This window comes from Rhinatrema bivittatum, chromosome 4 (genome assembly GCF_901001135.1).
Source record: "Rhinatrema bivittatum chromosome 4, aRhiBiv1.1, whole genome shotgun sequence".
Classification (NCBI taxonomy): Eukaryota; Metazoa; Chordata; class Amphibia; order Gymnophiona; family Rhinatrematidae; genus Rhinatrema; species Rhinatrema bivittatum.
Genome location: NC_042618.1, coordinates 466,662,813 through 466,678,428, shown reverse-complemented (window position 1 = coordinate 466,678,428; position 15,616 = coordinate 466,662,813). Strand labels below are relative to the sequence as shown.

The following is a 15,616-nucleotide window of genomic DNA, read 5'->3' as shown; positions in this document are numbered from 1 at the left end:
AAGCTGTGCTGTGCGCGGCGCTTCCGCTCTCCTCCCCCCCCCTCCCCCCCCCCAAACAGGAAGATCGGTCGGCCATACGGCCCGAAGATAGCAGGAGGCCAGTGGCTGCAGGAGAGGCCAGCTGATCTTCCTGCTCTGGGGGGAGGAAGCGGAAACTGTGCACAGGCTTGAATGTGTATGTGAGGATGAGAATGGGAGCCGTGTGTGTGGGTGAAAATCGGACCCTGGGTGTGTATGGGAGTGAGAATGGAGTCTTGAATGTGTGTGGGTGAGGATGGAAGCTTGAATATGTGGGTGAGGTTGGAAGCTTGAATGTGTGTATATATGGGTGAGGATGGAAGCTTGAATGTGTGTATATATGGGTGAGGATGGGAGCCTGGGTTTGTGGGTGAGAATGGAAGCTTGAATATGTGGGTGAGGTTGGAAGCTTGAATGTGTGTATATATGGGTGAGAATGGGAGCCTGGGTTTGTGTGTGTGGGTGAGAATGGAAGCTTGAATGTGTGGGTAAGAATGGGTGCTTGAAAGTGTGTATGTGTGGGTGAGAATGGGAGAATGGGTTTTTGTGTGTGTGGATGAGAATGGGTGCCTGGATGTGCGTCTGTGTGTGCATAAGAATATAAGCCTGGGGAGGGGTGAGAAAGTGAGAGCTTGTATGTGTGTCTGCAGAGAATGTGAGCTGGGGGGGGGGGGGAGAGCACATGAGAGTTAGAGCCTGAGTGTGTGAGGGAGTCTGTGAGAGAAAGCATTTATGTATATATATGTGTGTGTGTGTGTGTGTGGAAGGGAAGAAGACAGTAGTAGAAAAGACACTGAAGAGGAATTAGGAAATGAGCGACAAGGGAAAAAATGGGAGAGAGAGACCAGGACCAACTGATTAGAAAAATACAAAGATCAGACAACAAAGGTAAAAAAAAAAATAAAATATATATGTATAGAGAGAGAGAGAGAGATGTTAGCAATTTAAATATGTCATCTTTGGGAATGTGCATTCTTATATTTTTGTATTTTGCTCTTTCTTAAGTATTCCACTGTTCAGACATTTTAGTTTCTCAGGCTTTCTATTTTGGCTTTATCTACATGTTTCTGTTTCTAATTTATAGTCTCTTATTTCTATATTAGGTAAGGGTCGGTCTCAGTTTTGCCTGTTTGTGACAGAAATGAGTATTTCTAGCATATAGTTTCTCTGTAGTAGTAGTCCAGCCTGTTCTGTTATTCCCGTAGGTGATGTATCAATGTTCTAGGGCCTGGTGTAGTATTTGCATTGCTGCTTTTTCATAAGGTTGCTGTTTGAATCCTGAGAGTCAGTGCTGTGATTGTTTGGCAAGGTTCCAGATGCCTCTTTCTTTGCAAGAGTTTGTTACTTCACAAAATAGCAGTGGAGGGTTATTTTTTTGCTGAGATTACACCAGAATTTGAATTTTTTTTTTCATGTTACTTGTAATGTGAATTGCCGCAGCTTTGCGCTGCACCTGTTCTGATGATTGATTATATTTTATTGTATTTATGATGATTTCTGGGTTTCTGCAAAGATGGTTCATGAAAGAATACATTAATTTTTGTTTTATTATATGATTGGATTTGATTGTTTTCTATACTTGAAATAATTGAAGTAAATTATTTTAAAGTTTCATACATGACACATAATGGCTGTTGCAAACTACTTAGAAAGCCATTCTAGGGTGCAGTATATGGCATTATTTATCAGTAAGAAAACAACTAGTAGACCTGCATGCCTTGTGCCCACCTATGTTAACCTTGTGCCCACCCAAAAAATCAATTCTGGCTATGCCACTGGATCAGAGAGGACATAAATCTGCCGACAGATTGTGGTCATGTTCCAAGCCTGGTGAAGCTGCTAGGAGCTCTTCATTTTCTGGCCACTGGCTCCGTCCAGAACACCGTGGGTGAGATGCCTGCATGGCACAATCTACTTTCTCCAGGCATTTCAGTCAGGTACTGAGGGCCATACTGAAAAGGGTCAGGCAGTACATGAGATACTCAACAGCAGCGTTGGGAATGGCAAGAGAAGAGCTTTTTGTGATATTGCTGGTATGCCTAATATGGTGGGTGCTACAGATTGTACCCATATGCCTCTCACCCCTCCTCATGGCAGAGAAATGGCATACCGGGATCGCAAACAATTATCACTCTGAACATTTCAAGTGTGCAGTGCTCACATGAAGGTACTCAGTGTAGTATTGAAATTTCCTGGAAGCAGTCATGATGCATTCATCCTGGCTCAGTCAGCACTGGCACAGAGCTTCACAGAAAGGAAATATGGTGAAGGCTGGCTGCTGGGTAAGTGTGAAACTTACATAGTTTCAGTCAGTTCTGTGGGCTTGGGGGTTTGCAGTCACATAACTTAGTGTGCTGAGGTAGGAACCTAAGGCATAGCAGTAAGGGCTTTCTTCTACATGGCTGCCAAAGTGTTCACTAATCTGGCTAACCTCAGTGTGAGTTCGGATGGATCTGTATAGTAGGTGGTTTTGCACTCATGAAGTACAAATACTATGCTAATTTTGCCCTGGGTCCCTGCTTTGAGTTAACATGTTTAACAGATTAGTAGCTGCTATTCGAAAAGGGTATAGGGGGCTCATCTTACTTTTATTCTATGTGGAGGGGGTGAGGATAATCATGTAGAGCTTTGGCTATATTTTTAACTGGTTTTGAAGGGGCTGCCTTCATTGGTGGCCCTGTGTTGTATAGGGTGGTCAAAGTAGACAGCCTTGAACTCTTTTCCTAAATATTGGTGGCAACTATTTTTTAATGGCCAGTATGGTCCTTTTAGGTTATGGAGGCTTATGAGTTGGCTATCAAATGGTAAATGCTGTGCAACTCTTTGCTGGCAGAACATAGAAATCTACCAGTTGTCAGCATGTACAATGCTGCCTTTACCATAACTATCTGCTGCAAGGATCCAGTATGTCCTTTAATGTTGTACATGTCAGTGCACTGGGGTGAGTCCCACAGAATAAGGGCTTTTCTTGTACATGGGGGTGTCAATGAATATAAAAAATTTACATGCTAGCTTGCAGGGATGGGCACTAAAAGAAGGGAATGTAACGAATTACATCACTTTGTCAACAAAGTTTTTTCCTTTTTTTTTTTTTTTTTTTTCCCCCTACTGTTGATGCTGGGTATGGATGTAAGGCATGACTGCTAATGCTACTTGTAGAGCCACATACTCCTGCTGAAGAGGTATCAAGAGGCACATATTAGAACCAGGGGTGTCATCAAAAGAACATTTGGGCTACTCAAGTGTCCCGCTGCCTGGATTGCTCGGGAGGGACATTATAGTATTCTCCCAAGAAGGTGGGGAGGTGGTATGGCGCTTTGTCCGGGATGGCATAGAGTCAAACAGGATAAACATCCTGCATGAGACAAAATGACTAAATGCACAATCGAATCTTTATGGGTAAAAATCCCTTGTGTGTTGGAAGAGTATAGTGATAGAAGTATGCTACCGTCCACATGGCCAAGATGGTGAGACACAGTGAAATGTTAAGAGAAATTAGGGAAGCTAACCAAATTGGTAGTGCAGCAATGGGAGATTTCAATTACCAAAAAATGGGAACGCAAATATCAATATTTGGGTTTTTTTTAATGTTTTTAAAAAATTAAAAAAAATTATTTTTTTTAAAATCCCAATCCAGGAATTTTCAGTGCTGAAAATTCCTGGATTGGGATTTTTAAAAAATAAAAAACAGAAAAATTCAAAAGTGATTTAGAAATAAATTTGTGTGAAGGTGGATAATAGAGAAAACCGGCTGGTTTTGATGATAAACACAGCGACTGGCTTGCTGACACCTTCATGGAGGCTATTTATAAATATGATATTTGCATCCCCATTTTTTGATTACTAGATTATTGCTTGGGTAACCTAGCTGACTCTATTTTCTATTGTTAGATTTCAATTACCCCAATATTGACTGGGTAAATGTATCATTGGGACATGCTAGAGAGGTTAAAGTTCCTGGATGGCAATTGGTTCAGGATCTGACGAGAGAGGGAACAATTTTAGATCTAATTCTTCATGGTGCCCAAGAAGGATGGCTCCTTCCGGCCTATCCTAGATCTCAAGGAAGTCAACAAGGTCCTCCGGATACCTCGGTTCCGCATGGAAACCCTCCGCTCAGTCATCGCGGCGGTGCATCAGGGAGAGTTCCTAGCTTCCCTGGACCTGACGGAGGCCTATCTACATATTCCGATCCTACCAGCCCATCACAAGTTCCTTCGCTTCAAGATACTGGGGCAACACTTTCAGTTCCAGGCCCTCCCATTCGGATTGGCGACTGCACCCAGGACTTTCACCAAGGTAATGGTAGTAGTGGCAGCAGCGCTCCGGCGAGAAGGGATACTAGTACACCCTTACCTGGACGACTGGCTCATCCGGGCGAAGACTCTCGCAGGAGCAGCAGGTGGTCGAAAGGGTAGTCTATTTCCTCCAGTCTCTCGGCTGGGTGGTCAACTTCGGCAAGAGCAGCTTACTTCCATTTCAACAGTTGGACTTCCTTGGAGCGCATTTCGACACGGCTCAGGGCGAGGTCTTCCTGCTCCCGGACAAGGCTCAGGCACTGAGGGAGCAAATCCTTCACTTTGCCTCTCTTCCGGTTCCCACGGCGTGGGATTACCTGCAGATCCTGGGATCGATGGCCTTTGCAATCAACCTAGTACCTTAGGCCTTTGCGCACCTGAGACCTCTACAGATGGCGCTGCTCTCACGGTGGAAGCCGGTCTCTCGACTATCATGCGGTGCTCCCTCTGCTGCCGTCCGCCAGGCTCAGCCTGCGCTGGTGGCTGAACCCCAGGAACCTGGCGCAAAGTTGTCCTCTGGAGTCGCCGGATTGGGTAGTGGTCACTACCGATGCCAGTCTGACAGGCTGGGGGGCCGTATGTCTCCGAAGTTCGTCCCAGGGGCAGTGGACAAAGGAACAGGCATCGTGGCCGATCAACCGCCTGGAGACCAGAGCGGTTCGTCTGGCGCTCATTCATTTCCTGCCTCTGTTTCGACAACGTGCGGTTCGGGTGCTCTCGGACAATGCGACCACGGTAGCCTACATCAACCGACAAGGAGGCACCAAGAGCCCGGGGGTGGCCATCGAAGCGGCTCGGCTCATGGCCTGGGCAGAACGTTTCCTAGACCGCCTGGCGGCCTCACACATTGCAGGCGTGGACAACATTCAGGCAGACTACTTGAGGAGTCAGACGTTGGATCCCGGAGAATGGGTTCTCTCTGAGGTGATGTCAATCATCGCACGGCGCTGGGGGACACCTTCCATGGATCTCATGGCGACGTCTTCCAACGCAAAGGCTCCTCGGTTCTTCAGTCGGAGAAGGGACCACGGGGCAGAAGGGGTAGACGCCCTGGTTCTCCCCTGGCCACCCCATCTCTGGCTGTACGCCTTTACTCCGTGGCCACTGGTGGGCAAGGTCTTACGGAGGATAGAAAATTATCCAGGGACGGTAATCTTTGTGGCTCCAGAATGGCCGCGGCGCCCATGGTTCGCAGACCTTCTCAACATGGTGGTAGACGGGTCCCTGCGACTCTCGCATCTGCCGCGGCTGCTCCATCAGGGTCCGGTATTTTCAGATCAGGCGGAACTCTTTTGTCTCGCGGCCTGCCTTTTGAAAGGCAGTCTCCTGCGCAAGGGATACGCAGTCACCGTTGTAGACACTCTTCTTAAAGCACGTAAGACTTCCACATCAGTCGCTTACGTACGAGTCTGGAAGGTGTTTGAGTGCTGGTGTTCTGAACAAGGGGTTTCCGCGACCACAGCTTCACTACAACAGACCCTGGCCTTCCTCCAGGAGGGTTTGGAGAAGGCGCTCTCCTACAATTCTCTGCGTGTGCAAGTCTCTGCTTTAGCCTCCCTGGCCCGCACCACGGGAAGGACGGATCCCTCGTCTCACCCGGACGTCTCGAGGTTCCTCAAGGGGGTCAAGCACCTGCGGCCGCCAGTGCGACACCCTTATCCCTCCTGGAATCTCAACCTGGTTCTCTGGATCCTCGGGGGGCCTCCCTTCGAACCGCTACGGCAGGCCTCCCTTAAGGACGTCACTCTAAAAGCGGTATTCTTGGTAGCTATAGCCTCGGCGAGGCGCATCTCTGAGCTCTAGGCGCTCTCTTGTAGGGAGCCTTTTCTACGTTTCACGGACTCGGGAGTCTCCATTCGGACAGTTCCTTCGTTTTTGCCTAAGGTAGTTTCCTCCTTCCACTTGAACCAGTGGGTGGAGCTGCCGGCCTTCCCGTCGGATGCACCCAAGCTGCTCCGGCGTCTAGATGTGAAGCGTATTCTCCTACACTATCTGGAGGTGACCAACGAATTCCGGGCGTCCGACCATCTCTTCGTGCTCTGGTCTGGAAACAAAGGGCTTCCAGCGTCTAAGACCACGATAGCGAGGTGGCTCAAGGAAGCGGTAGCCTCTGCCTACATTGGTGCCGGGAAAGCTCCCCCGGCGGGAATCAGGGCTCATTCGTTGCGTGCCCAGGCCACATCCCGGGCGGAGTCTCAGCATGTTCCGATTCAGGAAATCTGTCGAGCAGCGACTTGGAAATCGCTGCACACCTTCTCGAAGCATTACCGGTTGCAATTACCGGTATGTGAGTCGGGTTGCTTTGGGGACAGGGTGCTCCGAGCAGGGTCTTCAGGGACCCACCCAGTTTAGGGAAGCTTTGGTACATCCCACAGTCTGGACTGATCCTAGTACGTTCAGGGAAAAGAAAATTATTCCTTACCTGCTAATTTGCGTTCCTGTAGAACCAAGGATCAGTCCAGACGCCCACCTGGGCTTTGCTATGTCTTGGTCAGACACCTGCTCGTGTTTCCTCTCCTGTCCCTCGCTACTCTACGGTCTGTGTTCCGTTCTTCTTATTGCTTCGACAGTTCTCTTTGCAAGTTGCATTGGTTGTTCGTTTCTATAGGTTCAATTTTGAAGGTGCTTGATCCATCCTTCTCTTTGTTTGTCAAGTGTTCTGTCTTGGCTTTGATATTCTCGATACTGAGGATCTCTGGAGGGTGCACCAGCTTATGTCAGCACCCTCCGAAGTTTGCTCTGACTCAATCTGCTGGACGGGGGACATAACCCACTGTCTGGACTGATCCTAAGTACTACAGGAACGAAAATTAGCAGGTAAGGAATAATTTTCTTATATCACTTCTGACTGTAAGGATGCCCACAGGTAGAAGTTTGTCCCCTCCCCCCGGTCTACGTTAAGGTCCCTATATAAAAAATGTTTCTCTCCAAACTGTATCAGCTGTTCTTTCCGTCGACTAGTGGACAGAGTAAATATAGAGCTATATGGGAAAAGGACTTACGTGTTAGCTTGGATATTGATTGCTGGCGAGCCTCTTGGCAGTTGGCCCGCACCTGCTCCATATCAGCGGGCATGCAAGAAAATTGCTATAAAATGCTTTACAGGTGGCATCTTTCGCCCGAAAAGCTTCACAAAATATACCCGCGGGCGACTGATCGCTGCTGGCGTCAGTGTGGGCAGAAAGGTACTTATATCCACATTTGGTGGACGTGCCCCATTATTGAACCTTTCTGGATCGCAGTGTTTGACTGGGTAAATAAATTGTTAGGGCTGGCGATAAGTTGTTCAGCGCCTATGGCGTTATTGAATATATACCCAGAGGATATCTCTCATATTCAGGCCAAGCTATGTGCACAAATCTTTATTGCAGCGCGCAGTTTAATTGGAACGCACTGGAAGAAGGCCTGTATACCCTGTGTCGACAAGGTTATAGCGAGGATGCACGCTTATTATAGATTGGCTTCCTTGACAGCTCATAAGCATAAAAGGCTGGCATCGTTCCAAAAAACATGGCAACCGTTTATACATTATACCACAACTTTATGAAAAGGTGCATAGCAGATACATCATGCTTTGAACTCATAATTATTTGCTTCATACTCTCTCTGGTTGTGTACCTGGAGACTGTGTCATATGGGGTAGGGTAAGGGAGGGGGGGTTGGGAAATGGGGAATGGGAACATTCACTATTTTTTCCTTTACATTGCATTGCTGATTTCTTGTTCCACAAGCAAATGTAGATTTCTATCAACTTTATGTTTATAGTTGTACAGAACAGATGTTTGTTGGTACATAATTTCTGTTTCTTAGCATGGTTTATTGTGAATGTGTAATTTCAAATGAATAAAACTTAAATTTCAAAAAAAAAAAAAAAAAAAATGTTTCTCAAGAGGCTCAAAATGGGAGAAAACCGTTATTAAATCTGGCCTGCAGCCTAACACCCCCCTTTCAGAGTTTACATTCAAACAGTACAAAGTCTATCTCTTTTCTGTATCTTCGCAGTCCTATATCTTCAATCACCCATTGGATGTCAGTGAATCCATACATGCAAGAAATGGGCCTGTAGAACAGCTGGACACAGCTGCAAGTAACAATCTAGCTGTAAAAAATCGGGCATTATGAAGCCCCATTAGCTCCTCTGTATAGCAATAACTCAATTCATTCCTCAAAACTCCACTTACAGGTGATCCCATGCAGGAAAGGTCTGACATTCTTGACTCTCCTTTTTATTTCCACAGCAAGTACCAGTGTTGGAGTTCAAAATCTGGTGTCCTCGTGACTTACAAAATGGTTCCACTTTAGTTACAGGGAACAATTGGGGCTTTAGTGTCTGAACTTTTACTCATGGTTACAGGTAGCTCTGACCACCTAGGGCTTTTGTAGGTTCGTGGGGTTTTTCTTTTTTATATGTATGGACTCTCTCTCATCCAACGGGTTTTTGAACGTATCTGAGAAGAGAACATGGATATACATGAACTGGTTGGACTCTTTTTTTGGTCCTATTTAGCATAGAAATGCTACTTTTAGACCATATAGCAGTGACTGGTATGTAATATTGTGCTTCGTAAAGTAAATGGTATCTTTTTCTTCTAGTTGCTAAAGCTAACTTGTCCATTGGTAAGGTTTTAGCATATTGTTAATTTTGCATGGATTCCTTGGAGGAGCAATGTTTAATGCCCCTTTCCTCTTGCCTGATATTCTAATGCAGACTTATTCTGTTCTGACCCATAAGGGCTGCAAACTAGTTAGGATTTGGGGAGCAGCAAAATAAGATGGTTTTTGGAACTTTCATATGCAGAGATACCTGACAAATTTGTGTCCCTCAAGGACCAGAACAAACTAGCCCTGATAGGGCCTGTTTTCTCTTATTGTGTTATAGTTCAAAGATGCCGAACTTCCAGTATGTTCTCTCTATCCCCAGGTTAACAATCTAATTACTTTGAGGTCCTTCTTTTGATTGTATTTATTTTGATTTTAAGATATGTGTTTTATTACAAATGTATTGGTACTGACCAACAGCACTCCTGATCCTTGTTTACTTAGCTAAATAACTGGAGAGGCTTTCAAAGAATTCCTCTTTTCAGAAACGATAAAATTCAGGATCTCTTTGCTCAGACTTTTGTTCTGCTGATTAAATTGAAACACCTTTTTCTTGTTTGTGCACTTGCTCAAAGTTCTGCTTTTCCTTTTTTTTGTTTTAATTGTTTTTAACCCTAGATCTGAAACAACAAAAATTAATCACAACTTGTTTCAATACAGGACACAGCAGGTCAAGAGAGATTCCATGCACTGGGTCCAATCTACTACAGAGATTCTAATGGAGCTATTTTAGTATATGATGTAACAGACGAAGACTCTTTTCAGAAGGTATGACCATGACTGAGCAGTCTACCCAAGAGAAGTAAACAGATTACAGCTTGCTATTTACAGCACACTAGGGATTGATTGTGTTTTTATTTTTCCCTCTGCTATAAAGTGTGTGGTTTTTGTTTTTTTTCCCTACCAGAGACCAATTTATACTTCTGGGTCTGCACACCTTTAAGACTCTGGACTGTAAGCAATATAAGGGTGTTCTGTAATCTGTCTGATTTTAGCACACTTTCTTCCCCTCTCCCCCACACCTGTGAGGAGGAGGTAGGGTCTAGACAAATACCCCATCACCTCCTTATACCTATGTAATCTGAATAACTCAAACAACCATAGTTGGTTTTTTTGTTTTTCTTCACTTTTGTTTGTCACTTTTCTGACAGATTTAGCAGTTAGAATAAAATAGACAAGACGTATCTCTACAGTCCTTGCTGCTCAGTATTGGTTTATACTGAGGAGTAAAGCTCTACATCATTGGTAAACTTAACATATCAGAGACCTCGACTTGCTTAAGGTATATTAATAAATGTAACTAGTTAACAACCCAGTAACTTTAGGAGATTACCTCCCGTTTCACCCTGAAACAGTCTGAAGGGAGCAGGTGTTCTTGGCTCTAGTCACTTGCTGGGCTAAGACTGGTTTGAGCCCTAAAGAAGAGACAGGTTTGAGACACAGCCAGGTAACATCAGGGCCGCTTGCATGTGCAGGACACCGGAGCTAATATGCTTCATTGTGTGGGGGATGCGGGCTTGGGCGTCATCTTCAGCTGCTGGGCCCGCTGAAGCCTCTCCCTGGCGGCTTTTAACAGGCAAAGCATTAATATGTAAGAAGCTCATGTGTAGTCAGGCAGCTGGATGGATGGGGGTCATTTCTCCATTTCAAACTGCGGGCCCTGCTTTCCTATTGGGGAGGGGTCGGGTCACTGCTGCATGGCGACTCCAGACAAGGATCTGATCTTGGTCCTGCAACCTCTTCACCCACAAGCTGTCTTGCAGTGTCTGAGCTTATCCAAACAAGTCAGCTCACAGAAAAGCAGTTTTTCATCTCCAGGCAGGTTTGGCTTGTTCTCGCTTCTGTGACCTGTCCTGTGCAGTCTTAGCTTCTTTCCACAAACATGAGCTATAGCCCTTAAGGAAACGGGCAGATCAGACAACCTGGGCATGTATTGTCATTGTCATCTTGTTTTTCTGTTGAAACATGCATGGTAGCATCCATCTTATGAAGTTGGTGTCATCCTTGCAGGTTTAGTATTCATTTTTGGTTGCTTATGGTGGTAAAACCTTCTGATATGACCTATAGGATGGTCAGATACAGCACTTCGTGCTGCCTTGGCAGACCAGTACCCATCTTAAAAGTTCCCATGCCTCCTTTATCCCAGGATCCCCTCTGCTCTTGCTGCTCCTCTAAGTGTAAGCATTTCTCCAGCAGTAGTATTGGCATAAAATACTGAGGGAAGGAAATACTGAGGCAGTATGAGAATATAGACAAACCTGCATATACAGCTTTCTCCCAGGACAAGCAGAATGGTAGTCCTCACATCTGATTCTGTCACATGCCCTCTCGTTCATCGGAGCAGATCTAAAAACCATTCAAGCCAGAGCGTTCCTCCCAAAGGACCATGCATGTTAACCTTAGCCAAAGCAGTGCATGCTCGCCGCACTACTACAGCTCGTCACCTAACCTTACTAGGTCACATGGCTTCTACACTCCAGTGGCTCGACTAGCCATGAGAGTAACACAATGGACTTTAAAATCCCAGTAATCCCAATCACACCAACCTTTGTCCCACATTGTCCACGTTACCAGCCAGCTTAGACTCTCACTAGCTTGGTGGATGCAGGAGTCCAGTCCTCAAATAGGACTACCTTTTCAACCTCCAGATCCTCAGATTACATTAACCACAGATGCCTCCAACCTGGGTTGGGGAGCCCATGTCGACCTAGGGAACCTGGACCACAGCGGAAGCAAAGCCCCAGATAAATTTTCTGGAGCTCAGGGCAATACACTATGCCCTATTCGCATTTCAAGATTGCCTGTCCAACAAGGTAGTCCTAATTCAAGCAGATAACCAGGTAGCGATGTGGTACCTCAACAAGCAAGGGGGGTACAGGCTCTTACCTACATGCCAGGAGGAGGCACACATCTGGGCCTGGGCTCTCTCCATGCCATGATACTGAGGGCAACCTACCTGGCAGGCATGGACGATGTGGTGGACAATCTCAGCTGGACCTTTCATCCCCACAAATGGTCTCTAGATCCCACTGTAGCAAACTCAATTTTCCACCAGTGGGGCCGCCCGCAGATATAGACCTCTTTGCGTCGCTTCAACCGCAAAGTAGACCAATTCTACTCTCTACTCCGCAGCCACAAGACACTTCCAAGGGATGCCTTCGCCCACTCGTGGGCAACAGGTCTTCTATACGCATACCCTCCGATTCCACTCATCAGCAAGACTCTCGTGAAGTTAGGAAAAGACCAGGGCACAATGATTCTCATAACCCCTTACTGGCCGCAGCAGGTTTGGTTTCCCATCATCTGCGACCTCTCAGTCCAGCAACCAATTCGCCTGGGCACAGATCCAACTCTAATAACACAGAACAGACTGTTGCATCATCCGAACCTACACGCCCTGTCTCTGACGGCATGGATGTTGAAAGGTTGATTCTGCATTCACTTGACCTTTCTAACAAAGTGTCCCAGGTCCTCATAGCTTCACAGAAGTCTTCTATTAGGAAATCTTATTGTTCCAAGTGGAAAAGATTCTCCTTGTGGTGCATGACAAAGGAAATAGATCCCTTTTCCTGCCCCACAACGAGGTTCCTGGTCTACCTCTGGCACCTCTCGGATTCTGGCCTACAATCTTCCTCCATCTGAGTGCATTTAAGCGCCATAGCAGCTTACCACAAAGGTGTAGGAGATGCCCTGATTTCGGCGCAACCCCTGATAGGGCACTTTGAGAGGCTTGCTCCAGCTGAAGCTTCCACTGCATCTCCCAATTGCGGCATGGGACCTCCAATGTTGACTAGCACGGCTCATGTGACCTTGGTTTGAACCACTACACTCCTGCTAGCTCCGACATCTCACTTGGAAAGTGATCTTTCTAGTTGCTATAACGTCAGCTCGCAGGGTCAGTGAGCTACCGGCACTAGTAACATACCCACCTTATATCAAATTTCTCCACGATCGTGTAGTACTCCACACTCACCCTAAATTTCTGCCAAAGGTAGTTTCGGACTTCCACTTCAATCAATCCTACCTTTTTCCCAAAGCCTTACTCACACCCAGGTGAGCAGGCACTGCATTCCTTGGACTGTAAACGTGCACTAGCCTTTTATTTGGACCACACTACAGCCTATAGGAAGTCCACCCAACTTTTTTTTCTCCTTTGATAAAACCAAACTGGGAGTTCGGTGGGCAAGCAGACCCTGTCCATCTGGCTGGCGGACTGTATTATCTTCTGCTACCAACAAGCAGGCTGCCTTCTACAGGGACGCGTGAAAATGCACTTAGTCAGAGCCATGGCAACGTCAGTGGCACACCTCCATTCCGTTCCTATCGCGGACATCTGTAGAGCTGCCACATGGAGCACTCTCCATACCTTCGCAACTAATTGTCTTGACAAGGCTGGCAGGCAAGATTCCGTCTTTGGCCAGTCTGTCCTATGTAATTTGTTTCCAGTTTAAAAACCCAACTTCCTAACTACCACCCACTGTGAAATTCAGGCTGCCCTCATACCAACAGCATCCCTGACAGCTGACGCTCCTGTCAAAAAGGCGCTAGGGACATGCTAGTGTCCCTAGTGCCTCCTTTTGCCCGTTTTTACCGCCGGGCCTAATTTAAATACTGAATTGCGCGCACCGGCGAGTGGCTGTTCGCCCGCTCTCCCGCTGACTTTACTGAATCAGCCTGTAAGTGTGAGGTTTACAAGGCCTTGAGAGCTAATGCTTTGTCAGGCCGATTCAGTAAAGTCTGCGGGAGAGCGAGCAAACGCCCGCTCTCCCGGCACATGCACCGGCCACTCGCCGGTGCACGCGATTCAGTATTTAAATTAGGCCCGGCGGTAAAAACGGGCAAAAGGAGGCGCCAGGGACACTAGCGCCTCCTTTTTGACAGGAGCGGCAGCTGTCAGCGGGTTTGACAGCAGACTCTCCATTTTGCTGGCGTCTGTTCTTGAGCCCTCTGACAGCTGCGGGCTGGGAAACCGGATGCCAGCAAAATTAAGCGTCCGGTTCCCAACCCGACAGCCGCCTTCCAAAATTTTTTTTTAACTTTTTTTTTTTTTTTTTTTTTACTCTTCCGGACCTCCGACTTAATATCGCCATGATTTTAAGTCTGAAGGTGCACAGAAAAGCAGTTTTTACTGCTTTTCTGTGCACTTTCCCGGTGCCCATTTCTGAAAGTAAAATGTGCGGCTTGGCTGCACATTTTACTTTCTGAATCGTGCGCGAATACCTAATAGGGCCATCAACATGCATTTGCATGTTGAGGGCGCTATTAGATGCGGTGGGTTGGACGCGCGTTTTCCGCCCCTTACTGAATAAAGGGTAAGGGAAAACGCTGGTCCAAGGACAGATTAACAGTGTGCTCCGGAGCGCACTGTACTGTATTGGCCTGTGTGTAAGGTGATCAACCTCCCAAGTCTTTGCTGCCAAGTGACAGAAAAAAAAATCAGAGCTTATTAGAGGTAACTGGCATTAGTGCAGCTTCCAGCAATTCATTACTAGAAATCTAACTTCAAAATCTAAAGGCCAATAAATGCTTTTCTTCCTAAAGACAATATACTGTCACTTATTACAAAGACTATCCTGTCCTTGGTACTGGGTGGTGATTCAGCTGACCTATACATTGGGGAAAGTGCACGGGTCTAAATTTCCCAAATCCCTGCTAGAGGAAAGCAAACACAATCCAAAATGGTCAGGGTGGGGAACACTTCCAAAAACAATCGTGGTGCTGGAAGATTTTTATAGGGTGCCTGAGCCTTCCTATATTTTTACTTTTTAGATGGTGGCTTTGATGCAGCTGGGAATAACCTTTTGCGGGATCATTCCATTCAATAAGTGCATTATCAGCCAGAAAACAGTGCCCTTCTGAGCACCTCATTTTGACTCCTTTGTGTGAAGGAGCGCTGCTCATTGTAGAGCTGTTGCACACTTAGTAACCAGTATTTCTTCCATATCTTTCTTAAACCCACTGGGAAAGTCCTGGGGCTCTTTAGACTTGAAAACAATAGGACTGATGTAATAGGCTAAGCATTAAATTGTGCACTAAATTTCAGCATAGTTTTAACACGAGCTAACTTTCTTTTTTTTTACTCCCAATGCAGTAAGAAGATAGTATGCTGATTGGGTGTTTAAAAAAAAAAAATAAAAAAATACAAAGCAGAAAATATGTGCAGAGAAGCTTAACGCACAGCATTTAATGTGCAAAAAATATTTTGTGTTCAAAGCACGTTTTCTGTGCACAAGTAGACTATAGGTCCCGCACCTGAACTCCAGCTTCTTCCCATAACCTGACATTAGCACTGGAAAATTCACTCCACCTCAGACTAGGAGTACAATTTCCAGCGCAAAGAAAATGAGTTAAGCCAGTGCACCTCTCTGCATTGGGGGGGAGGGGGATAGTAGTTAATGCTTTCATTTGCATGGAATTCCCATGTGAGGGCACTAAGTAGTGCATAGTTTTTTACATGCACATTCTGTGTGCAAATCCCCTTGCTGCATTGGGAGTAAAGTTTATTTGTGCACAACAAATGTGCGTCTAACTGGCTAAAAATGCACTCAACTGAGCACACCTTATTGCATCAGGCCCAGTGTTTTGTGATTGGTTTCCCTATAGCCTGCCTCCTCTATATGCCTGTACATCACTGTGTACATATTGAAGCAGTATAGACATGTTCAAAACCAGTAATAACCTGTTTTGCTTAGCCCCCTCCT

General features: G+C 46.1%; 1 protein-coding gene across 1 annotated transcript in view; it reads left to right on the top strand.

The window, feature by feature from the left end:
* RAB21 (RAB21, member RAS oncogene family) overlaps positions 1 to 15,616 on the top strand; it is a 70,104-nt gene that overhangs the window by 34,625 nt on the left and 19,863 nt on the right. Inside the window, exon 3 of the mRNA XM_029597176.1 lies at positions 9,576 to 9,683. Within this exon, the coding sequence (XP_029453036.1) occupies positions 9,576 to 9,683 (108 nt within the window). The remainder of the gene's footprint in view (positions 1 to 9,575; positions 9,684 to 15,616) is intronic.